Raw genomic sequence first — 25,728 nt, forward strand, 5'->3', positions numbered from 1 at the left:
CCCTCCGCCACGTGCGGGACTCACGGGCCCGATACAACGCCAACAATAAAACAATCAAGCTGGTCAATTGATACTGGTAGATCATTTTCTTTTCTCAAAAGTTATCAATAGTATGTGCTATCACAGCTGGATAGACCCGGATACACCGGACACGTTCACCCGGACATATCCACCCGGACATATCCATTCGGACATGCTCATCCGGACATATCCACCAAGGACGTATCCATCCAGTCCGGACATCGAACGAACCACGCCATCTACACTCTCAACTTAATCTTTACCAGGTGAGTGCCTTGTGCCTCATATTATTGCTTTGGTTCACATTACCGTTCATCCTTTGTGCAGGTTATGGACACTTCGGCGTGGATTTCACACTCCTTTTCGGGTTGGGTCTCCCACCCGACACGGGCCTCCCTGCTGCGGTTTCACGACCACAGCGCTATTGGGCAAATCCGGAAGGAGGAGAGAGTGCGCGGTGACCCGTGGGAGAGGTCACCGGGGGCGCAGTGCTAAAATTATACCAGTGGCGTCTAGGTAGACTAGGAAATATGCGTTAGTGTTGTAGGAGACAGGTAAGTATCGTCGTTCGTCAATACCCAAACCAGTGAGTTTTGGGGTTTACTTCCAAACTGGTTTTTCTTTATCATTTTCATACGTTTCACGAGTACACCCTGGGTTTTGTGGATTCATGTATAGCAAGTTTTCCTTCCGCCTCCAGTAATCAGTGTCTGACACTTATTTGGCACGCACATACTACAACAGATTATAAAACCGTGCGGTTTCCTGCTTTACAACCCAACTATGATCTTAAGCAAACAATCAAATGCCGTGACGAACAATCATAAGAATGACTATTTGTCGTTATTTCGTTGCAACGATAGTTGCTTATCACCAAATGTACATAATATATATATATATATATATATATATATATATATATATATATATATATATATATATATATATATATATATATATATATATATATATGCATACCAGTGGCGTCTAGGCACAGCGTATTCTCTGCCAGCGTATTCTCTTTTTTTTTCAGAAGAACAATACACCAACAACCCTATAATCCTCGGTAATCCCGACGAGGAACCTATATATTCATGGAGCATAACTTGAAACCATCAGTTGTCTGACGATCGCTAAAACGCGTGAAACTCCGAGTTACAACTACTAGTGTTCCACTAGTCTCAACTAGTATCAACACAGATTCCGCTCTGTCTGGACATAGAGCACTCTGCGCCAAGATAGACGCCAACCAACCAACTCTATATACATATATATATATATATTTATATATATATATATATATATATATATATATATATATACAGGGATGTGCCCACGCTGGGCGGCACTGGGCAGCACTGTCTTAAAAATCGTGAATCCCGCCCATCACTATTTTCATCTCAATTCCCGACATTCCTAACAATATATGCAATATAAATTGGACCTAGCCTATGCCAAAATCATACAGACTAATAATGCATCAGTAACGCATGCGAGAAACATTACTTTATTACTCTCAATCGGTCCCTTGTAAAATCTCTATGAAACAAACCAATAACCTTTACCAGGGACGTAATATTTTTCACACACACAAAATTTAAAAGTTTAATTGTTAGCAAAACTAGTACTAAAAGCTACACAAGTGTAAGCTTTGGCATCTGAGCACCTTCAAAAATCGAAATATTTCTCAAAGAAATTAGACCCCTACCCACGGACGGCGATCAGTATATACCCAGCACTCAGGAAATCCTGGGCACATCCCTGTATATACCAACATATGTAGAAACCTGTAAGCCTATAACTTAACATACATTAAATAATATTAATTAATTACATTTCATTCCGGTATATGTGCAAAGGAAGGGTGATGTCAAGGCATTTAATTTCTAAGTTTCTTCTCGAAAAGGAAACGTTTAAATTTATGGAAGATAAAGATTGTATTTTGTTCGAGTGCGAATCACAACCTATTGAAATTGAAGTTAAGCTTCACACGCTGTTACGACAATGTATAGAACCTATAATTATGCTACAGTGTTTGATACTCACATGACGTTTTAATCACGCTATCTTGTAGTCTGTAATGCAGCTAACTTTCACATCTCTTTTCTCGGTTGCCTCCTACGGATGTTCTAGATTACACGATCCGCCTTGAAGAAGAAAAAGGGGAATATGAAAACATTTCCACTAACATCTGTCAGGAGCACGTCACACCATAGCGATCGTTATACGACAATTGAATGAGAACATCGCACACACTGACACTTTGCCTTTGCACTAACGCACAGTGTACACACTACGTGTAAACAATACTCGTTATGAATTTCGCAATATAACCGGGGAATTCCCCGTCTCATAACGCTGCTGTCACGTACGTATGCCCTGCATTAAATTGAATGCTAAATTTGTCCAAGGTTTTTTTTTTGTACACAGTATTCGTATACGCGATTCCAGATCCATACATTATCGAATTCATACCAGTGGCGGAGCTAGGGGTATTGGTCAGGGGGGCGAGAATGGTCTGTAGGGGCGCTTTCGATAATATATAAGCAGGGCGCCACCACAGGTTGGCGCGGAGCGTACAGAAAATCTTTGAGTAAAGATACTCCCTAGATCGCAGGAAATGACCCTTTCCTGGCCTTGCTAATTTGCAGATAAACGAAGAATAAATAAGTGTCATCGCCATTTTGTCAGAAAATTACACCAAAAAATGTAACAAATGTCAATAGGTAGATGAGAGCGGAATAAAAAAGTCAATAACAGCGAATAAGTAAAAAGTAGTAAAAAGCTGAAAAGGGCGCCAGCAGTCCATTTGAGTCCATCGGGGGTCGGGGGTCGGGGGCATCCGCCCCCTGACTGTATGGACGCTCCGCCACTGATTCATACCTTGTGTTCGTGATTCGCGTCTATGTAATTAATATGGAATGAAACATGCAGGGTGACGTTACTATGTGTTGCAAATGGTTGAATGTTCATATTCCTGTGCTAAAAATCTGTATATCAGAAATTGGGGTTGTGTGTGTATGTTTGGGAGGGGGGGGGGAGGATTTCTGCCAAACCAGTCTTTCGTCGAGCTAAATTTCACTTAACATTCAGTTCCCATGTCTATGGACTTTATTGCAGATTTCCTGAGTGACGACTTTGTAATTTTCTCCCGAAATCACGCAACAAGATGGCTGCTATCCAGCCTGGCAAGTGCTATCTCCAGCGATCTGGCAGTTATTGAAATCTGGAATTTTCTTGGTACGCTGCGCGCCGACTGATGGTGGGGCTCCGCATAGATAGTACTTACGGCCGGAATACTCGAATCGATTACCCCCCCCCCCCCACGTTTCAAATCGGATTAACGCCCCCGTACTGTAGTGTACGCCTTAGTATTCATCAATTGCCTTTAGATGCTGTTTGCTATGCTCTGATCATCTAAGCTCAGACAGATCCGATCACAGAGAGTAGTGGTATCATATTGAGGTAATGTTGGTTATTTTAAGGGTGTAAGATATCCAAATGCTCAAAAAACATGCAAAACTGGGGGGATGGGTGTTAAAAGCTTTAAAAAAACACAATTTGGTCAGCAAATAGCTGCAAATGGATTCAAGCCCATAAAGTATGTAATTATGCTTGACTGCAACGAGTTTAGGTGGCCTACTGTTTCGTTGCTAGTAATATTTGAAGGTGCGTCAATTACGAGGGTGCGTCAATTATGAAGCCTTTACAGTATGCTGTCGCCGTTACTCTGGTTAACATATATTGTACAGTGTTTTAGTACTCTGGTAAACATATACTTTACGGTATGTTTTCGTTCTCTGTTCAACATATACTTTACAGTATGCTGTTGTACTCTGGTTAACATATACTTTACAGTATGTTGTATTACTATTATATACTTAACAGTATGTTTTCGTCCTCTGTTCAGCGTATACTTTACAGTATGCTGTGGTACTCTGGTTACCATATACCTTACAGTATGTTGTATTACTATGGTTTACAAATACTTTAAGGTATGTTTTCGTCCTATGTTCAGCATATACTTTACAGTATACTGTGGTACTCTGGTTACCATATACCTTACAGTATGTTGTATTACTATGGTTTACAAATACTTTAAGGTATGTTTTCGTCCTATGTTCAGCATATACTTTACAGTATGCTGTCGTAATCTGGTTAACATATACTATACAGTATATATGCTGTCGTACTCTGTAACATACTTTAGAAAGTGTTGACTTCATCTGCATGGTCAACATTATGTTGTCGTATTCTGGTTAACATATACTTTACATTATGTTGCAAAAAACACTGGTTAACATAAACTTTACATTATGTTGTCATACTCTTGTGAACATATATACTATACATTATCTGTCGTACTCTTAAAATAAAATTTAATTGAATGGATATCCTTACCACCCACGCATGACAAAGAAACGATGTCATTTTTATTCTTATATAGTACTTGCAGCCAAGTACATCATGATAGCTTGTAGTACCTATATTTAATACTTATACTGCCTTAAATATGCTAGGTAATTGCATTGGTTTGTGTGCGCTTGGGTTTCTGAGGTTATGTATTCACAACTGCATATTCAAACTAGAAATAATTACTGTGTCAGTGTGCCTAGTTAGCAATCACTTTTGAGTCACACGGCAGTAAATATGCAAGTAAATTTCTGCAATTGTATACTTGATATAAGCCTCAGATGCATACTAACGAGAAAGCCGCCCTGTGAATTATTTCAACGCCAGACTGGTGTAGGTCACGTTGTAAAATGCCTGGCACGACATAACCCAAACGTATTTCCATATTTCTCCGAAAATATGGAGTATGTTACGCCAACAAATTTATGCACCAATTGGAACAGGAAATGCTATCCACTTCTCCTCTTAAGACATCGCATTATTATAGATATATTGACGATATATTTTTTGTCTGGACACATGGTGAAGAATCTCTTAAGTCTTTCTTTGATCATGTTAATTCTTTTCGTGACAGCATTAAATTTTCTGTCTAAGTTTATTAACACCATATCATTTATAGATGATCTGGTCAAGTTGGATGGCAATGCCTTAACCACGTCGGTCTATTATAAGCCGACTGATATTCATATGTATTTACACTTTTATAGTATCACCCGCATTACCTCAAGAGTGCTGTTTTTTACAGCTAATGCCTTAAAATTAAACGCATTTGCTTCCACCTATACGTGATTTGAATACCAGATATCCATATAAACTTGTTATTTCTTGCACTTCGGATAGCCCCTTTACTTCATTAGACAGGGTATTTCCAGGGCCGACAAGATGAGCCGTAAGGCCTTATTAAAATACAAGTTCAAAATTCCTAACACCCGCTTTCCGTTTGTTAACAATTATAAACCCCTCATCAAAACATGTATGAGCTCTATCAAACAGGAATTTGCTGTATTCCAAGACGATCAGTCTGTAGGAGATTCGTTTACGGTACCCCCCCCCCCATGCTAGCATTTCGTCAACCCCCCCCCCCCCAACCTTAAAATTCTACTCACTTCCTTCAGACTTCCTTACGCAGTTTCCACCTCCGCAGGCAATTTCCGTTGTGGTAAACCTCGATGTCAAATATTCCCCCATATTACCCAAGGCACCGATCGAGGTCAAACTTCTAAATGTTGATTATAGTGTAAGACCCTCTTCCCTCTCTTGTGATTCTATTAATGTTATTTACAATTGCAATTGTGTTTTATGCAAAGAGGGCAATTAGTTAGGTGAAACTTGCTTCTAGTTCCGCTAACGTTTTAATAATCACAAAAAAAAAATCTATTCGTGATAATTTTGCAGATTGATCCCTCGTTTCCGAACATTTCAATCTTCATACTCATTCTCTCTAAAACTTAAAATGTATTTTAATTGCATCGAACTTCAAATCTGCTACTGAATGTAAACGTAAAAGAATTCGATTGGATCTTTCGTACCAAGTCTCACATCACCGGCCTGAACAAAGACCCCCACCTTGAGAGCATTGGTAGCCCCTAAAGACATAAGTATAGCTACGCCCCTGGATCAATAGCTGTTAGCGATCAAGTGTGTTTTGGTTTAATTGTCATTAAGGGCGGCGGAAGCACTTTTAATCTGGGGGGGGGGGGCACTTCGCAGAAATTCGATTAGATTGATGCAGCCTTATATTTAGTACCCTTTATAACTCTCATCGTATTATCTTATTTGCGTATACACATCACTCCATCAACACCCCCCCCCCCCCAAGGAAAATATGCATACTAGTACTGCAATATCCAATGTGCAAATTGGGAAACAAGGAACAAGAAATTCATTAAAAGTCAGGGGCGTAGACCAGGATTTGCAAAGTTGTATGCAGGACTATCTGAGCGGAGCGCCACCATCGGTTGGCGCGGAGCGTACAAGAAAATTTTTGGTTTTACAAACCCCTCAGATGGCCGGAAACGGCCCTTCCCGAGTGTTCATTCTGGTTCTCTGGCCTCTTGCTTACTTGAGACACCTCGATTTTATGTAGAAAAAGGGCACATTTTTAACCTGAGGAAAAGTGGGGGGTACGTATACCCCCTGTGCCCCCCCGGTTCCGCCGCCCTTGATTGTCATAGCAGAATTATCACAATGTGGCAATCCGTGTCAAGCACAATGTCCGTGTAACATATGTTATCATTGAACTACAAATAAAATAAACTTAATTGTATTATAAAGTCTGAGACTTAAGAAAAAAAGGAGAATACAGAACTTATGAAAAGAATTTTTACGGTCATATATGCCTTAATCGATGTTGAGATCTCCACCTCCTCCTCTCCCTCCTCCCTCCTCTCTCATCCCTTATCTCTACTCTCCACTATCTCTCCTCTATCTCTCCTCTCTCCACTCTCCTCCCTCCTCTCTCCTCTCTCCTCTCTCCTCCCTCCTCCCTCCTCCCTCCTCCCTCCTCCCTCCTCCCTTCTCCCCTCTCCCTTCCCCCTCCCACTTCCCATCCCGCCAAAAAGAACAAAAAAGGTATAGTTTATCTGCTTTAGCTTGATGTATGATCCTCTGCAATAATGCCTGACGTCACACACGGACTAATCACCATCCTCTGCTTCTATGCTCCGGTAAATATGAACTATTTATATCACAATGAACACTATTTCAACTGTTTGACGGGTGGTTTATTGTACGTTAGTGAATTAACAGTGTGCAGGGGTTCTTATTGTACCAGTCAAAGCAATGCATGACGTCACAAAATACTGGAGCTGTGCAATGTACAAATATTTCACACAAAAAATGAAAATAAAGCAGAGTATCGTGAACAACTCCAGCTATTTCATTAACATGGTTTTACGCATCATTACATATTGCTTGCACTCTTGCCAATCAATGGTTGTAAACATAGCTGTATATGGGGCTGAACGGATATCTATATGAGTGAATAAATCAGCTAGCTAAAGATGTTTACCACATTTTCAGACACAAGCATTGTCATTCATGCACTGAATATAGGCTAATAAAAAACAAGACAACGTACCTCTTTAGTACTTCTCTGCAGGATTCCCTTGTAATATTCACCACAGTATCAAACAAAGTAAGCTTCCATCCTTCTTCTCGTCGAATAATAAATCAAAACAGCAATAAAAACTCATCAACTCAATATTGTTTTCTTCTTCAACACAATGTTACTTTCAGATCATCCCTTCGTTATGTCTTTATCTCTATTTCCCAACCTGCCAACGTATACACACACTATCGAGCGGCTTACTATACTAATGTTATAAGCTACCTGCGGAAGCTAAAACATTTTTTCTATACTGTTTAGTGGCATGTCCCGCTCAGCACTATATGATCAGTACTAGCAGTATGAAAATCATGTTCTTATCAGATCAAGGTTAGGAACTGTTTGTACGCCAATACCAGTGTTGCGCACCCGTTTTAGGAAATTGTCCCAATTGGTTGTTACACAAGCACAATCGATGAATAAACATAAGATCGAAAAACCTTGGCAAATAAGTTCAACGTTCAAAACAGTATTATTCTACATTACGGACGATGATTCATTTCAACATTAAAAAGGCTTTGATTTCTTCCTAATTGTGAAATAGAATGCGGCATTTGCACATTCTGTCTTAGAAGATACAATTTCTTAGCATAAAACGTACGTTGTCGTAAGTTGCACCATTGGCATACACAATCCAATCCAAATTCGTTGGCTTTCGTTAATTAAGAAACGTCTTTGTTTTCTAAACGGATTTCTAAAATATCGCGTGTCACCTTCAAACCGGACGTTTAACAACAGCAGTAATGATTTGTCTAGACAACATTTAAGCATAAAGTATGATGATGACGACGAAACACATACAAACAAAGTTATTACAAAAGTACGATGGTTGACATTTGAAGCCGCATTATTGCACAGAAAACATCTGTGGTAAAATGGTGCCTTTGTGAAGATATTTGCAATATCCGAGTTTCACTCTTTCTTCAATTTACTTGCGCTAATAACAATATCTATATACCGAGAGACCCGGGTTCGAATCCCGGTGGAGGCTGAAAGTTTTTCACTGATTTTGGTTTTCCGACTAGTTTACGATTTCAACTTTATATATATTCATTTGCCTTCAAGATCCGGCTTTAGGAATCACAAATGATTTCGAGTGAGTTAGCACCATGATTGATCTCTAGAGTAAGGCAAACTATGTCACCAAAAACAGAACTAGTATTGTTCGATACAGGTAACAAACGCCTACAGTGGAATTACGAACATCTTTACCGGTTTCGAACCTCTGGACATACAATCAGCATCCATAGCCTATTTACAGTGGTTAGGGTGTCTTCGTACAGAGCGGGAGGCCCGGGTTCGAATCCCGGTGGAAGCTGGAATTTTTTTCATTGTTCTTGATTTTCCAACTCATTTACGATTTCATATATATATATATATTTATATATATATATATATATATATATATATATATATTTATATACACGCTAATCCGATGCGATAGTTTCACTCCAATAAAGGTACTTTACTCAGTGCTGCATTCATATAATTGCATACTTAGAACTGATAACAATGTTTAAGAGCCTTAAATTAGGGCCTTATAATTACTCATTTTATTTGTGACAAAGCCTTTAAACGGGTAACTTTTGGCAGGGTTTCAGCTATCTCCTAGTTGAATGCAACAAATTATTAAACCCATATCTCTTGCTATTTTTTCTTGCGTTTCCTTCAAATCACCTGTAAGTTAAATATGACATGGAAATTAAACTGTAATGGTACAACAAGAACTTTATTATCCTTTCTTTTCAATATAACAATTACACAAATACTGAAGTTGAAAATTTGTTTAATTTGCAACAAACAGGTGGTACCCAACTAGAATTCCCACTTCTGCAAGAAAAAAAATTATATACCTTAAAGGGGTTTTCCGGTCACCGAAACTGATTCCTAACTTGATGACTTAAGGTAGACTATTAGTCATGATATATCCATACACCTAACAATTTCGGCGTGCTAGTAGTGCTTTTTACACCTATACTGGTCTGTGTATTAACCTCATCAGTTCAGTCGCTTTACTAAATAAAACTCGGATGTTTAAAGGGACAAAATCTCAAAAACTTGAAAAGTGTTATTGAACACGACCTGGACAGATAGAAGAGTTATTAAATGGTTTCCAACATATCAAACCAAAGGTCAACCCTTTAACCAAATTACTGCATCTATGAGGTCAAAACCAAAAATCTAAACCTCAGAGAAATTTCTAGGGCAAAGAATCTGATATATGGGTTTTTCCATTAGTTTGGTGATAAAAATTTAATGGATCATATCTCGAGTGAAGGTCAAGCTATTAAGACAGGGTTTTTAACTACCAGGGATGAGCACGGTGTAAAAAAAAATTGCGGAACTTTGCAAAAATTGCGGTATAGGCTCCAGTTTTGTATGCTACAGTGTGTTAGGATAATAGTTTTTGTCCCCGCGGTAGAAAAGAAATCACAGATATTCCACGAATTCGCGGAAAAAGCTCATGCCTGAACTACCCGTGTGGAATGGTCTTATTCTCCGTAAGCAGGCCAGGAATTCTGAGTTGTAGGGGCACCAACCATTCAAGAAAAGGAAGCAGCAATTTAAGGAGGGACACAATATTCATGTCCTTTTGAAGTGTTTTAATGTTCATATGATTGTGGCAATAAAAGGGGGGGGGGGGGGCACAGTGATATGTCGTTAAGTTGAGTAATGCACCATCTAGCAAAGGAATACTTCATTCAGGGTTTGTAGACATTTTGAACATTAAAAATGCCCTGACTTTTCCAGACCTTTCCAGGATGTCAACTGAAAAAGTCCATGAACTTCCAACTGTTGACCATTAAAAAAATCTGTTATTAAAATGCGCCAAAATCATATCTGTAAACAAAGAAATGTGGCAATGTATTTTCAAAGGTTTTCAAGTGACCCCCTCCCACACACCTACTGAAATAAATAATATGACAAGTAAATTGAAAATGGAATTTAAGTTGTATCAACTGGATTAAATAACAAATTACCACTAATTAACAATTAAGTAATAAGATTAAAAGTAGTCAATTGGTCAATCAAGAACATTCCTTGAGTAAGTTATCTCAAATAACAGCAAAATATGTTAAAAAAGAGAATTTTTGCCATACTTTCCCAGACTAAACATCCAGATTTGGTGTATTATAAAGTAACAATTGTACGAATCAATGAAAAAGAATACATTTTTAAGGACACAATTTCTAACAATTGATACTATATCTTAAGGCAAATTTATGCCAATTTTTCAGATTGTATTTGTTACTGATCTTCAAAAGAAAAAACAGAACAAAAAATAGAATAGATGCTTGATTTTACTACAGTAGCTGGCACAGAGCCAACAAAACTGAGCCAAAAGTTTCAAAATTGTCAAGTTTTGCACTTTAAATAAACGTAATGAAAAATACTGGTGACTATTAAAAAGGTACCTGGATGTCATCATTTTGTTTGGTCCAGTTCCAATCAAATCATTTACTGTTTTAATAATTTAATAATATGGCTTTTATGTGGTGAAAAAGAACAGTAAACATTCCAAAAATGAAGGTGTCTTAGTTTGATGGATGGTCAATCTTATTTAGAATAACAAAACATTTTGTTTGGAATTATATTTAAACAAACAAGTTACTTTTTAGTAATCGAATACAAGAAACATTAATAATCTACAGTGTAAGAGTGTTAAAGGATCAGCTGAATATATTTGGCTTGGTTTTGAGTTTCTTTCTTTTTTCTGCTCAGGCTCACAGTGAAAAGCTTTCCTACAGTATGTGTTTTTTGGTTGAAAATGCCCGTATGGAGAAAACAGTGTCTCAATCACTGCTGTACATGTTTAGCTTACCTCTCCTAGAATATTCCAATTGTAAATTTTCCAGTGTAATAACAAAAACAAAAATAACATCAGTATGCATAGTCTCTCCGAAAGAGCTTTTTATAAGATCATACCTCATATCGTCACTAAAGGCCCAGTTTGGCCGACTAAAGGCCCACTTTGACTCACTACAGAAAGAACTTTTAGCTATGAAGTAGCTTCTTGCTTTTGTCTGGCATGTGTCCGCATGTGTCGTTTCAACGACCCAGAGAGACGGAATATCTTATTGCACAAGGTGCACTGATAAGGCTTATCTTCAGTGTGCGTTCCGACGTGTGCCGTTAGCTCCTCGGTCTCTGAGAACACTCGGTCGCAGTAGCAACATTGAAAGGGTTTACCCTCTGTGTGCATCTTCTCGTGACTCTTGTAAGATTTAGGGTGCAGATACGTCTTGCCGCAGTACCGACACTGGTACGGCGCCTCCACCGTGTGGATCCTCTCGTGGGCTTTCCAATTTTGAAAACCGGTGAACTGCTTGCCGCAATAACTGCACTGGTAGGGCTTCTCGCCCGTATGTGTCCTGGTATGTATCTTCCAATCCCTGCACTTGAAGAACATTTTACCGCAATACTTGCACTCGAAGGGATCCTTCCCCTCGTGTAACATCTCGTGGACTTTCAACTTTGAGAAGGACATGAAGACCTCGCTGCAGTACCTGCAGTGTTTCTCGCCGACGTGAGTCTTCTCGTGTTCCTTCAGGCTCCGTAATATCGAACAGAGTTTGCCGCAGTAGCTACACTGGTACGGCTTCTCTCCCGTGTGCGTGACTAAGTGTTCCTTGAGACTGCTGGCACGTACATAAACCTTATCGCAGTGTTTGCACTGATAGGGCTTCTCTCCCGTGTGTTGTCTTATGTGTTGCTTTAAAGAGCCTGAGCTAGCCAAGACTTTACCGCAATGACTGCACTGGTGGGCTTTCGCGTGTCCTCTCGTGTGCGAAGTTTCGTGCTTCTTCAGACTCTCCGATCTGGAGAACGTCCTCCCGCAGGAGTTGCATCCGTAGGGCTTCTCCCCCGTGTGCGACCTCTCGTGGTCGTTCAGACTCTTGATCCGCACGAAACACTTGTCGCAGAACCGGCAGCGGTGCGGCTTCTCCCCCGTGTGGGTCATCTCGTGCTGTTTCCGATTCCCGGAGTGTGAGAACAACTTGTCGCACATGCGGCACTTGAAGGGCTTTTCGCCTGTGTGGATTCTGGTGTGCTGTTTCAGGACTCTCGCCAACGAGAACAGTTTCCCGCACGTACTGCACTGATGCGTCCTCTCTTTTGGACGACTTTTGTCGGCATCCTTCCGCTTTTTCTTCCCTCTTTTCCGTTTTGTGGTGGACATCTTTTTGTCGATTTCTACTCTCTGTTTGGTCGCTTGAGGTGGCTCTTCCTCCACTGCTTTCTCCTCGTTCTTCTCTTCATGTATGATACCCTCCTCTCGTTTTCCCTCGATATCAACCAAAGGCACATCAGACACTGGAGGTGCTGGAAGGAAAAACAAACCAAACTATTTTACAAATTTGTGAAAGGCAAAAAAAAGAATGAATACACTACTTCTGTTGCCATGGAAATAATATCAGCAAGTAACCTTGTTTGGAAAACTTTTAAGAAAAGGCATTTTGAGGTTTATAGAACTACAAAAACATTTTAGTTGGTTATCATTAGGCTGGCTGCACTAAACCAAAATGTCCTTATATGTAGATAATCTTGGACGGTCTCTGTCTGGGTGAATATGCCTGTAAATATGACTGGTCAAGATTTAAACCACTTTAACTGTATCCGACCAACCGAATGAACCATGCAGCCTTTTGCCAACTGGTATTTGGTAATGGTCAGGTAAATTGGGGTGGTCTACGGCAATCTGCAAAGTCCATAGCCATCTTCTGTATTCCATGAAAAATGCAAATGCTTCAAAAGTCTTAAGGACAGCTAAAATCAAGTTTTGACTGGAGATTTTCCTGAATTATGATCCTCCCATCATATATTAGTTTACTACACCGGGATTATGGGAGCAGTCAGAGCACAGGGATGTGCCCACGCTGGGCGACTAAAAACTAAAAAAGAACACTAAAAATTACCGCCCAGCACTGTCTTAAAAATCGTGAATCCCGCCCTGCATCATCTAAAACATCTAAAACCCTGACATTCCTAACAACATATGCAACATAAATTGGGCCTAGCCTATGGCAAAACCATACAGACTAATAATGCATCAGTTACGCATGCGAGAAACATTACTTATGGCTCTCAATCGGTCCCTTGTAAAATCTCTTTGAAACAAACTAATAACTTTTACCAGGTACATAATATATTTCACTAAAAAAAATTAAAATGTAAATTGTTAGCAAAACTTGTGTATGTGTGTATATTCTTAATCTCTATACTGTCAGAAAAATGCAAGCGCCTTTTCTTTCTACTGGCAACAGAAGATATCCACTGGCGTTTAGCTAGTAAATATTCCAACGTCTGGGCTCTGACTGTGACATTATAACTACTGTACCACTTCCATTCAAGCCTTTCTAATCTTAAAGGGGTATACATATCTGATCCCAATATCATCACACATCATAGTTATACGGTACGTTGATTACAAATTATACTGTCCATATGGGTACTTAATCTTTCTCTGTAAATAAATACAGTTTATTGAACTGTACCTGTGGTAATCCCATCTTTCTCTGTAAATGTGTACACAGTTTGTGAACTGTACCTGGGGTACTCCCATCTTTCTCTGTACATGTGTACAGTTTTTAACTATACCTGGGCTCTGTAAATGTGTACACAGTTTTCGAACTATACCTGGGGTACTCCATCTTTCTCTGTAAATGTGTACACAGTTTTTGAACTATACCTGGGGTACTTTATCTTTCTCTGTAAATGTATACAGTTTATTAACCTGTATCTGGGGTACTCCCATCTTTCTCTGTAAATGTGTACAGTTTATTGTACTGTACCTGGGGTACTCCATCTTAATAATGATACAATAGGAAGGGAAAAAAGGGCAGGATGTTGACCAGGGAATTGAGTCAATGGGGCACATTTTGTAAGCTAGACCTGCAGAAGACGTGTACCTACAGCATAGTGAAACCATGGAATCTAGACCAGTACAACAGGAGTAAACTGATAATTCTGTTAACACCATTAGGATCCCCATCTGCTGGTTTGTTAATCACAGATCACACTGTGGACTCTTTCAGCTTCAGAACTGAAGTATATATCCATAAAATCAACTTTTGCAAGAATTGGTAACCATCATGAATACAAACCACAATGACCTTGACTAAGGAACAAAACTAGTGGCAATGAGTGTTTTACAAGCAATCTGTGTACAGTACATTGTCTGCCAATGGCAAATGTTTCAAGTTCAATTCTACAGCAGCTATGCAAGACCCCCCAAAATCAAAGAAGAAGCTTTAAGGGTTTACACATTATCTAAGACACAGCATACACCATCCAATGAGCAATTTCAACTCTAGACTTCAAAATCTCGAAGACAAATTTACCTTCAGCAAGCTTTTCAACTTCTTTCTCAGGGTCGGGCGTTGACATAGGAACAGGTGCTGCCTCAGGTTCAATAACAGCTTCAGGGCCTCTTGCTGTAGTGAGCTTGGCCACTTCTATGGGCTGGGCCACTTCTGCGGGCTCAGCCAATTCTCCGGGCTCAGAGGCTGCTCCGGGCTCAGAGGCTGCTCCAGGCTCAGACACTGCTCCAGGCTCAAACACTTCTCCGGGCTCAGAGACTGCTCTGGGCGTAGATGTTACCTCGACCTGAGATGATACAGCAATCTGAGATAATACCTCCATGTGAGATATCTCAATCTGATGTGCTGCCTCAAGCAGGTCTGATACCTCAATAAGAGGTACCATCTCAGTACGAGGTGTTGCCTCATTCATATCTGATACCTCAATAAGAGGTACCATCTCAGTATGAGGTGTTGCCTCAATAAGAGGTACCACCTCAATCTGAACTGCTGCCTCCGGCAGACGTACTGGTTCAGGTTCTACTTCGGACCCACAGACTGCCCTTAGCTCAGGAACTGCCTCAAGAACAGGTGCTGCCTCTGTAGCAAGTGCAGCTTCACACTCAGGTGCTGTCTCGGTGTTTGGGATGTGTTCCTGGGTGCTGGTGGGATTTGCCTCTTGGTCTGCATTCTAGTGAATAGGAACAAGAAAATTCATAACATTTTTAATATTGCATAACGTACAACAAGATGTGCATCCAAACATCATCGCAGAAATTGATCTGCTTGCATTTTACTGTACATGTGTCCATATAGTCCTGTATAGCTTCACTTCATGCTCATTCTCATATTTCGCAACCCATATCAGCTGGACGGTATTTGTATTGTACAATATATTTTTGATAGTTTTTGCCTTAACAGGTTACAGTTAGACAGCCGCATATCTCAAAGAAATACAGAATTCGTATTAATTCTCTTTTCCTTTTCTTCCTTTGTTTGTGAAGGTTTTAATGATCGCTGTATAACAGCCTTCTTATGAACAGCAGTAGGACAGACCAATTAGGAATATAAATGAGCAACTTATGTACAATAGATGAAGAATTGCACTGAAAACACAGGGATGAGCATGGGGTAAAAAAAAAATCACGGAACTTTGCAAAAATTGCGATATAGGCTCCAGTTTGCGTATGCTACAGTGTGTTAGGATAATAGTTGTTGTCCACGAGGTAGAAAAAAAATCACGGATATTCAACTAATTCAAAGAAAAAGCTCATGCCTGTATACAGTAGCTGTGGTGATCGGTGGCGGTGGGTATCAACCAGCAATTCCGACCTTACCAGTCAGAGACTGATTCAGCTCACTCTGACCACTATTATTGTATATGCTTGCCACAACCAATAAATACCTAAAGGATGACTTTTAAGGTAGAAAATTTTGTTCAGTTTGTAGACTAATAACACACATGACCAATATCAGCCCAGCTTGCATTTCTGTAACACTTTCAAATTTTTGAGGAATGACCAATTAAGTGAGCTTCATCAATGAAAGTGACTGGATGTGGAAGTCTAACTACACAGACAAAGTTAGATGAGTTGACAAGTCAGATGCAACACAAAACTCAGTGCGAAAGCATACATGTACGGTACACTGTTAAACTGTAGCCTCAACTGACTTGGTTTCTCTCTTTTTTAATCTGATCATGATACTAAGAATATACTGAACCAGTGTTTTGGTTTCATCTGATCAAGATACTAAGATTATGAATATACTCTACCAGTGTACCTGTGTTTTGGTTTCATCTGATCATGATACTAAGAATTACTGTACCTGTTTTTTGGTTTCAGCTGATCATGAAACTAAGAATTACTGTACCTGTGTTTTGGTTTCAGCTGATCATGATACTAAGAATATACTGTACCTGTGTTTTGGTTTCATCTGATCATGATACTAAGAATATACTGTACCTGTGTTTTGGTTCATCTGATCATGATACTGAGAATTACTGTACCTGTGTTTTGGTTTCATCTGATCATGATACTAAGAATTACTGTACCTGTGTTTTGGTTTCATCTGATCGTGATACTGAGAATTACTGTACCTGTGTTTTGGTTCATCTGATCATGATACTGAGAATTACTGTACAGTACCTGTGTTTTGGTTTCATCTGATCATGATACTAAGAATTACTGTACCTGTGTTTTGGTTTCATCTGATCATGATACTAAGAATTACTGTACAGTACCTGTGTTTTGGTTTCATCTGATCATGATACTAAGAATTACTGTACCTGTGTTTTGGTTTCATCTGATCGTGATACTGAGAATTACTGTACCTGTGTTTCAGTTTTATCTGATCACAAAAGTAAGAATTACTGTAGCTGTGTTTTGGTTTCATCTGATCATGATACTAAGAATATACTGTACCTGTGTTTTGGTTCATCTGATCATGATACTGAGAATTACTGTACCTGTGTTTTGGTTTCATCTGATCATGATACTAAGAATTACTGTACCTGTGTTTTGGTTTCATCTGTTCATGAAACTAAGAATATACTGTACCTGTGTTTTGGTTTCATCTGATCATGATACTAAGCACATACTGTACCTGTGTTTTGGTTTCATCTGTTCATGATACTTAGAATATACTGTACCTGTGTTTTGGTTTCATCTGATCATGATACTAAGAATTACTGTACCTGTGTTTTGGTTTCATCTGATCATGATACTAAGAATTACTGTACCTGTGTTTTGGTTTCATCTGATCATGATACTAAGTATTACTGTACCTGTGTTTTGGTTTCATCTGATCATGATACTAAGAATTAGTGTATCTGTGTTTTGGTTTCATCTGATCATGATACTTAGAATATACTGTACCTGTGTGTAAGTTTTATCTGATCATGATACTAAGAGTTACTGTACCTGTGTTTTGGTTTCATCTGATCATGATACTAAGAATTACTGTACCTGTCTGTTGGTTTCATCTGATCAAAAAATTAAGAATTACTGTACCTGTGTTTTGGTTTCATCTGATCATGATGTTAAGAATTACAGTACTGTACCTGTGTTTTGGTTTCATCTGATCATGATACTAAGAACATACCTGTGTTTTGCTTTCATCTTCTGCTGGTGGTGTTTCAACAGGGGGAGGAATCTTGGCCCCAAGACTGAGGAGAAAGAACAACACATTGCTGTGATATTAATTAATCATCTTCTTATTTCCAAAATTCAGTATTGGATGGTTCTATATCAAATATAGGTTGACTCTAAATTTTTAAAAATACAACTTTTCTGTTGAACTTGCATTTTACTGTACGTACTAGTGGTTCACCAAAGTTCCAGAGGTTCAGAATGCAAGCGCACATCACTGATGAAGGAACAATGTTATCACAGATCGGTCAGTGGTTCATTTCTTTGGTCAAATCCATTAAGCCACCCAGACTTTGGCATGCACACCTCTTGTTAGGAATGCCAACAAGAAAAGTAATACATGTACACAACCGTGGAATATTGAATCATAAATATCTTGCTAAGTTCTGTTGAATCAATGCCTTACATGTTTGATTAACTGATGGACAAAAAAATGTTATTGCAAAAGAAAACAACCAACACAGGAATGAGAAGAAAAAAAGAACAGAAAAAAAGAGAAATCAAATGTTACACAGAAACCTCAAGTCTGTATACTGGATGTCCATCAATACAGTTTTCGAGGCGATGATCACCATATAAGCCTGTAGCACGCGGCCCAAGCAAAAGTAACCAGTTTCAACTAAACCAACATGACAGAATGATTTACCTGTGATCGCATCGTAAAATGTAATGCAAACTTGGAAAACTGAACTAATGCAAACTGTGCAAAGACACAGAGTTGTTGTTGTAATTGAATAAGACTCCAAGGCAGGTATAATCGTCGACCACTTCAACAGTATCCTCACCGAAAGTGAAAGAAGGTTTATTCCTAATATTACCCCTTGAGAAAATGATGATATTAGTCAGATTATTTGCATAATTTTATATACAAACATTTTCCAAGTATTACAATATAATTTTCCACACAATTTAATGCACTTTACAGATCATTCGCGTTCTGAGCTAGGATAATTGCATCATCTGCATACAATATGAGTAAAGAGTGTAAGGAAAACTTCAACATCATCGTCACTCAACTCAATTTCCATCGAAGATGACACCTCCATTAATTAAACAAGTTGTACGAATTACTGATGAAGCTTGAATCGTTTACAAATATACTCAACAAGACTGGTGAGAGATTCTCACATGGCCTGACTCCAATATTGCAATCAAAATAGTCGGACTACACATCATCCTTCATAACACATGATTTGGCATTTTGGTACAAGTTATAACATTAAGCACTTTGCCATTAATGTTGTTAGCAATCAGTTTTGACCAAAGACTCGATCTGTCAAACAGGTCAAAATATTTTTGGGAATCTATGAAAGCACAATACACACGGTTTTTTTCTTTCTGAAATAACACTCTATAGCAGAATGAAGGACAAACATATGATCCAAGGTCGAATGGCCGCTCCTGAACCCTCCCCTTTCATATCCAATTAGAGCTATACAGTTAAGATACTGTAATCTTTGATACGATCAATCAAGATTGCTGTAAACAGCTTTCCCATGCAACTTAGGAGAGTAATTCCCCCATAGTTGTCCATACATCATCTTTTGAGCCCCTCCCTTTATAGATAGACCTGTTTGATAAGTCCAATAGTCCAACTAGGGGGCACTACACTACTTGATAGAACACAATTGAAAAGTTTTGTCATTAACAATACCACTGCAGGGGTGCATTTTTTTCAAATTTCATTGATAATTTCACCAACCCCACACGATTTATTACAAGTTTTTCAATTTATTAATTTGTTGGATAACTTCCTGGTCAGAAATTGCTCTATTCACTTTGTCGTTGTTTGAGGACATAATGACTGAAGGATCAAAGGACCAATGTTGTTAAAATAACCAAAGTGATCCTTGTAAACATCTACTGTAGTGGGATACTATCAATATCATCCCTAGTACAAGTTGCACGATTAATAACATTCATTCCAGTATTTGATTGGATTTGAGTTTTTGCTAAGAGTAATTGCTAAGACTAAGACCATCTTACCTAGTTGGCCTCCCCATTCGTAGAGGCAGTTTTAAAGTAGGCTAGTCTGTGATTGTCTACAAAGTTCTACAATAGGCTACAAATTATGTAAATTTCATTCCTAGCTCACAGATCAAGGCAATACAAAGTCAATGCAAAGGTTCATAGCCTGTTATTCATGTGAAGCATCATGTTGCAATTAGTGATGAATGAAAAGGATTTAAGGGACCTTCAAGGTTTTGGCAATGGATAAATATCTCGAGCAAAACACATGTTTCTGGATTAGCTGTAGCCTAGGTGTTCTCACAATCCATGCGCATTTAAAAATCTAGGCACTAATTTAGAATCCGTACCATTCGACTATTTCTGCTAATCCGTATCCTGCTTACTATCTCTCTCCCACATTCATGTAATCACTCCCTATCTCCACCTTCCGTTCTTCTATCTCCTAATCCTAACCGGATAATACAGTTGTTATTCTGCCAATTCGAAGTAAGCTTTCCCATTCATATGGTACGGATTCTTAAGTTAGGCCAAAATCTATGGCCACCAAAACACTGAGGCTTGTGAGAGACCCTCAAAATGCCTTCCTTTAAGTAGAGTACGAGTACTTACTAACACTTGATGTAAACATGGGGGTGGGGAGGGGAAGGGGGTGTCAACATCAATATGTCCTTGGATTTCCAGGAAAAAATTTGGTCACCTTAGTGTCAATTCCCTGTGATAAGAGTTTCTTACTAACAAAATTATTATTTTAACTGGCCTTTCTGTTTAATTTGAGAATAATTGTGAAAAGGGGTCACACTAATTAGCGTCAACTCACGACAACTCAAGACAACTCAAGACAACAGGCTTAAAATAACATCAAATACCATCAAATACAATTGATGTTATCAGAGTATATATCTGGAAACATGTTTAAAACTGACTGGAACCAGCGTGCATACAGATCTTTCACGGGAAAAAATGTTTTTGTAGTAAAAATCGCCAACTTTTTTCTAACGTTGAATTGGATCATAAATATATTGTTAAGTTCTGTTGAATCAATGCCTTACATGTTTGATTAACTGATGAAAAAAAAATGTTATTGCAAAAGAAAACAACCAACACAGGAATGAGAAGAAAAAAAGAACAGAAAAAAAGAGAAATCAAATGTTACACAGAAACTTCAAGTCTGCATACTGGATGTCCATCAATACAGTTTTCGAGGCGATGATCACCATATAAGCCTGTAGCACGCGGCCCAAGTAAAAGTAACCAGTTTCAACTAAACCAACATGACAGAATGATTTACCTGTGATCGCATCGTAAAATGTAATGCAAACTTGGAAAACTGAACTAATGCAAACTGTGCAAAGACACAGAGTTGTTGTTGTAATTGAATAAGACTCCAAGGCAGGTATAATCGTCGACCACTTCAACAGTATCCTCACCGAAAGTGAAAGAAGGTTTATTCCTAATATTACCCCTTGAGAAAATGATGATATTAGTCAGATTATTTGCATAATTTTATATACAAACATTTTCCAAGTATTACAATATAATTTTCCACACAATTTAATGCACTTTACAGATCATTCGCGTTCTGAGCTAGGATAATTGCATCATCTGCATACAATATGAGTAAAGAGTGTAAGGAAAACTTCAACATCATCGTCACTCAACTCAATTTCCATCGAAGATGACACCTCCATTAATTAAACAAGTTGTACGAATTACTGATGAAGCTTGAATCGTTTACAAATATACTCAACAAGACTGGTGAGAGATTCTCACATGGCCTGACTCCAATATTGCAATCAAAATAGTCGGACTACACATCATCCTTCATAACACATGATTTGGCATTTTGGTACAAGTTATAACATTAAGCACTTTGACGACAAGATGCCATTGCGCTTGCGCAATGACATTGGACCGAACCATTACACTACAGGTAAGTGTAATTTTTCAATTGAGAATGGTGCCCACACACTGGTAACTTGGCAAAAGGCGACGAGCGCCATCTAATTTTACTTAACTACTTTTTATGAGAATCATTCGTTACTATACTATACTACTACTACTACTAGTGTCAGTGAGTACTACTACTTTTTGTGAATGGTCTTTTATTCATTTTTACAGAGCCATTCCTATGTTTAACCAGATCGTGTTATATTCAGGGTAAGCTTTAATTCATGATTGTGTGATAGGATTTAATTGCAGAGTGATATGCCTAAAAAAAGGCCCAAAATCTCAAAGATTTACTTGTTAACTCAAGGTTTCGTACTAACGAAGAATCAGCTAACTCTCAAGGTTCACACGAAGCTCTTTAGATGCTCTTATAGATGCACTATGAGTCCATAAAAACTCGTGCACAGAAAATAGATGCATTTTAAGAACGAGACGCTCATGCCGAATATAAAATATTCAAAGGCTTACTACTGATGAAGCTCCTCCTATAAATATTGAGAGCAGAAACCGGTCTAGTTGGTCATAAGAACCTACGCTAGTCTTTCCTACTATTAAAAGTACACTCAATTCACCTAATAGGTGCAATTATGTTTCACCATGAGGAGCATGCTATAAGTTCATGTTCTTCGGGCCCTCCCTTAAAAATACTTCAGGTTCTTGGCTACTATGTTGCGTTAGATAGTGTAAAACCGCCTACACCCCCATTTCAAAAATAATAAGAAGTATTCATTATTTTAAAACATTAAATAATTTGATTTGGAGTTCATTCACCATACTTTGGTGCTTTATTACTACGACAACCCACCTTACCAACACTGTACACAAGGTACTTTCCAAACCTAGCACAAACCCACCCATATTATAATGGTTCGGTCCGATGGCATGCAAGCGCTTTAGCATCACGTCGTCTAATTCAACGTTAGGAAAAAGTTGGCGATTTTTACGACAAAAACATTTTTTCCCGTGAAAGATCTGTATGCACGCTGGTTCCAGTCAGTTTTAAATGTGTTTCCAGATATACTCTGATAACATCAATTGTATTTGATGGTATTTGATGTTATTTTAAGCCTGTTGTCTTGAGTTGTCTTGAGTTGTCTTGAGTTGTCGTGAGTTGTCGTGAGTTGACGCTAATTAGTGTGACCGGTGAAAAGCTAGGTTTGATGATAGTGATGTTGAGATTTAATTTCTCCATCTCACAAAAGGCATGATCTGATTAGACTCCAGCTACTGTTCGAACTACAGTAGTACTAAATAGTTGAGTGCTTCAAGAAGGGTATGTTACATGACAGAGGCTCTATTATAGATACTTTATGTAGTATCTATGGTTGGTACTTTTCATGATCCTCGCCTAATTGACGTAGTTTTCAAGATTTATGTCTACGATGATGATGGGTCACACTAATTAGCGTCAACTCACGACAACTCACGACAACTCAAGACAACAGGCTTAAAATAACATCAAATACCATCAAATACAATTGATGTTATCAGAGTATATCTGGAAACACGTTTAAAACTGACTGGAACCAGCGTGCATACAGATCTTTCACGGGAAAAAATGTTTTTGTCGTAAAAATCGCCAACTTTTTTCTAACGTTGAATTGGACGACAAGATGCCATTGCGCTTGCGCAATGACATTGGACCGAACCATTACACTACAGGTAAGTGTAATTTTTCAATTGAGAATGGTGCCCACACACTGGTAACTTGGCAAAAGGCGAAAATGATAGTAAGCAAGACTCTGTAAAATTAATAATAAAGTTGATAATAACATATGTAAATTAAAATGGATAAATAATAAGCAGTATTCATTATTTTAAAACATTAAATAATTTGATTTGGAGTTCATACACCATACTTTGGTGCTTTATTACTACGACAACCCACCTTACCGACATTGTACACAAGGTACTTTCCAAACCTAGCACAAACCCACCCATATTATAATGGTTCGGTCCGATGGCATTGCGCAAGCGCAATAGCATCACGTCGTCTAATTCAACGTAAGAAAAAAGTTGGCGATTTTTACGACAAAAACATTTTTTCCCGTGAAAGATCTGTATGCACGCTGGTTCCAGTCAGTTTTAAACGTGTTTCCAGATATACTCTGATAACATCAATTGTATTTGATGGTATTTGATGTTATTTTAAGCCTGTTGTCTTGAGTTGTCTTGAGTTGTCGTGAGTTGTCGTGAGTTGACGCTAATTAGTGTGACCGATGATGATACCTATACTGCCAGTCAACTTTAGGCACGGTTAATACTATACAAACTACAAAGTAAAGGGGGAATCTTGGCCTAGGCTAGGCCATTCCGGTTAGTTATACAGTATTTTGCCTATCGAGTATCGTTGAGCCTAGGCTAGCCTATGATTAATAATAATACTAGGCCTAGGCTATATACGGCTAACTCTTAGTGTTACTGCAGCTTTGTAACGCTTCAAAGGATGTGTCACCTTTCCAACCAGTCTCTGTAGAATTTCATGTGAGGCAAGTGCAGCACTGACTGGTCTTCCTGGCACACTTTCACGAACTCTTTCTGTATGGTTAACTTGTTTGGGTCCATGTCCTGATGTTGCAAGTTACAGTTACTTTACCTACTTTGTACGCCCTGACGCTGTTGGCATGAACCATCGATTGTCCCTTAATTCTTGAAGGCTTCGTACGTATACGCGTTGCGGTATGCGAGGGAACAGAATAATTAACGACGCCTGCGTACATGGTGAGGTTAACCTTAGACGAAACCAAAACACAAGCGGTACTTGTCACGTGACGTGTTTCATTTTCGTGAAGTTTAAGCATATGGAACGCGAATTGGATAATAATAAGAACAACCGTATCGGAACTGTTCACAACCGGAGTGACTTATAACAACGGCGCTACTTCAATGGTGGATTCGGATAATTGTGTCTTTGATATAAAACGGAAATAGCAGTACTTTTTTTTTTTAAACGAAGGGAGGAATTATTAGCTTATGTAGTGAAGATCGGATATATTAAATCAGTTGGTCTTTGTAATCTATTGTGGCTATAAGCAGCCTTCATATAGCGAGTGTCGATGTCAAAAGTTCAAATAAGCGTAAAATTTGTCCTGACTTGCAACCTTCCAAGGAATAACAAGTTCAAAAGATGTTGTCAAAGGTCACATGCCAAATTAAATCATAATATTATTTCTGTAACTAAATAAACTTTTTGTTGCCAAAAATAGCATGTTTACGATGCATAACAACTTTGCCAAAGAACAAACAGTGTTGAATTTCATCCAATGTTGCTTTGATGTTTCAATCTAAAAGAACATGTTAATTGGTAAGACAGTTATACAATCGATTAACACTATAACATTTAGTCATACACTGACTGGAGCCGACGTCACCATTCGTTTAGCCTTAAAAATGTCATTTTTGGGCAGTGAATATCTTGAAAACCAGAATAGCTACAGAAAGTAAAACCAGCACTCACTTGGACAAAGAAATAGTGTGACAACAATTCTGGCGAAAGTCATAGTTTCAAACGAATATTTCGGTGGCTCTATGTAAGTCTATCTTTAAAGTCTCAATGTGTGTTGGCTGATGAATTTCGGAAAACAAACTTTCGAAGCAGATTCAATGTTTCTTATTCTACAGGCACTCTGACCAGGTGGGTTTAATGGAGAAAAGCTGTCGCAATCGAAAGAAAGAAATTTATTTTCTGTTGCCCTTATGGCGCTAACGATTTACCGTAAAATCACTGCGACGGCCCGTACCAGCTTGTTCATTATACATATGCTACAATTATGTGTACTCGTATCGTCTATTTTTTTTACCCAATTTCACGGAGGAAACG

General features: G+C 38.6%; 3 protein-coding genes across 5 annotated transcripts in view; all 3 read right to left on the bottom strand.

Moving 5' to 3' along the window:
* LOC139954653 (interferon-induced very large GTPase 1-like) overlaps positions 1 to 2,286 on the bottom strand; it is a 41,884-nt gene extending 39,598 nt beyond the window's left edge. For both annotated transcript variants that reach the window (XR_011788152.1, XM_071954548.1), the window contains exon 1: positions 2,068 to 2,286. The gene's annotated coding sequence lies outside the window, so the exon portion shown is untranslated. The remainder of the gene's footprint in view (positions 1 to 2,067) is intronic.
* Positions 1 to 7,852, bottom strand: part of LOC139954652 (interferon-induced very large GTPase 1-like) — a 287,324-nt gene extending 279,472 nt beyond the window's left edge. Inside the window, exon 1 of the mRNA XM_071954546.1 lies at positions 7,514 to 7,852. The gene's annotated coding sequence lies outside the window, so the exon portion shown is untranslated. The remainder of the gene's footprint in view (positions 1 to 7,513) is intronic.
* A 1,398-nt stretch (positions 7,853 to 9,250) lies between these two features.
* Positions 9,251 to 24,597, bottom strand: LOC139984372 (uncharacterized). 2 transcript variants are annotated; one of them, XM_071998264.1, is made up of 5 exons: positions 24,364 to 24,597; positions 17,944 to 18,007; positions 15,284 to 15,532; positions 14,884 to 15,229; positions 9,251 to 12,865 (listed from the first exon to the last, which is right to left on the bottom strand). In XM_071998264.1, exons 1-5 carry the CDS (start codon positions 24,471 to 24,473, stop codon positions 11,541 to 11,543), a joined length of 2,094 nt encoding a protein of 697 aa, XP_071854365.1. In that variant the 5' UTR covers positions 24,474 to 24,597; the 3' UTR covers positions 9,251 to 11,540. The 2 variants fall into 2 exon arrangements, with proteins under 2 accessions (XP_071854365.1, XP_071854364.1); XM_071998263.1 differs by having other exon boundaries at positions 14,884 to 15,532; positions 24,364 to 24,596.
* Between the last annotated feature and the right edge of the window lie 1,131 nt (positions 24,598 to 25,728).

The sequence above is a fragment of the Apostichopus japonicus genome, chromosome 17 (genome assembly GCF_037975245.1).
Source record: "Apostichopus japonicus isolate 1M-3 chromosome 17, ASM3797524v1, whole genome shotgun sequence".
In the NCBI taxonomy this organism is placed as follows: domain Eukaryota; kingdom Metazoa; phylum Echinodermata; class Holothuroidea; order Aspidochirotida; family Stichopodidae; genus Apostichopus; species Apostichopus japonicus.

Coding starts and splice junctions, on each gene's coding strand:
- LOC139984372 (XM_071998263.1), bottom strand. CDS start 24,473: ATGGACCCAAACAAGTTAACCATACAGAAAGAGTTCGTGAAAGTGTGC. Junction 18,008..24,363: donor TACAGAGACTGGTTGGAAAG/GTGACACATCCT, acceptor CTTTCTCCTCAG/TCTTGGGGCCAAGATTCCTC. Junction 12,866..14,883: donor AGTTGAAAAGCTTGCTGAAG/GTAAATTTGTCT, acceptor TTTTCCTTCCAG/CACCTCCAGTGTCTGATGTG.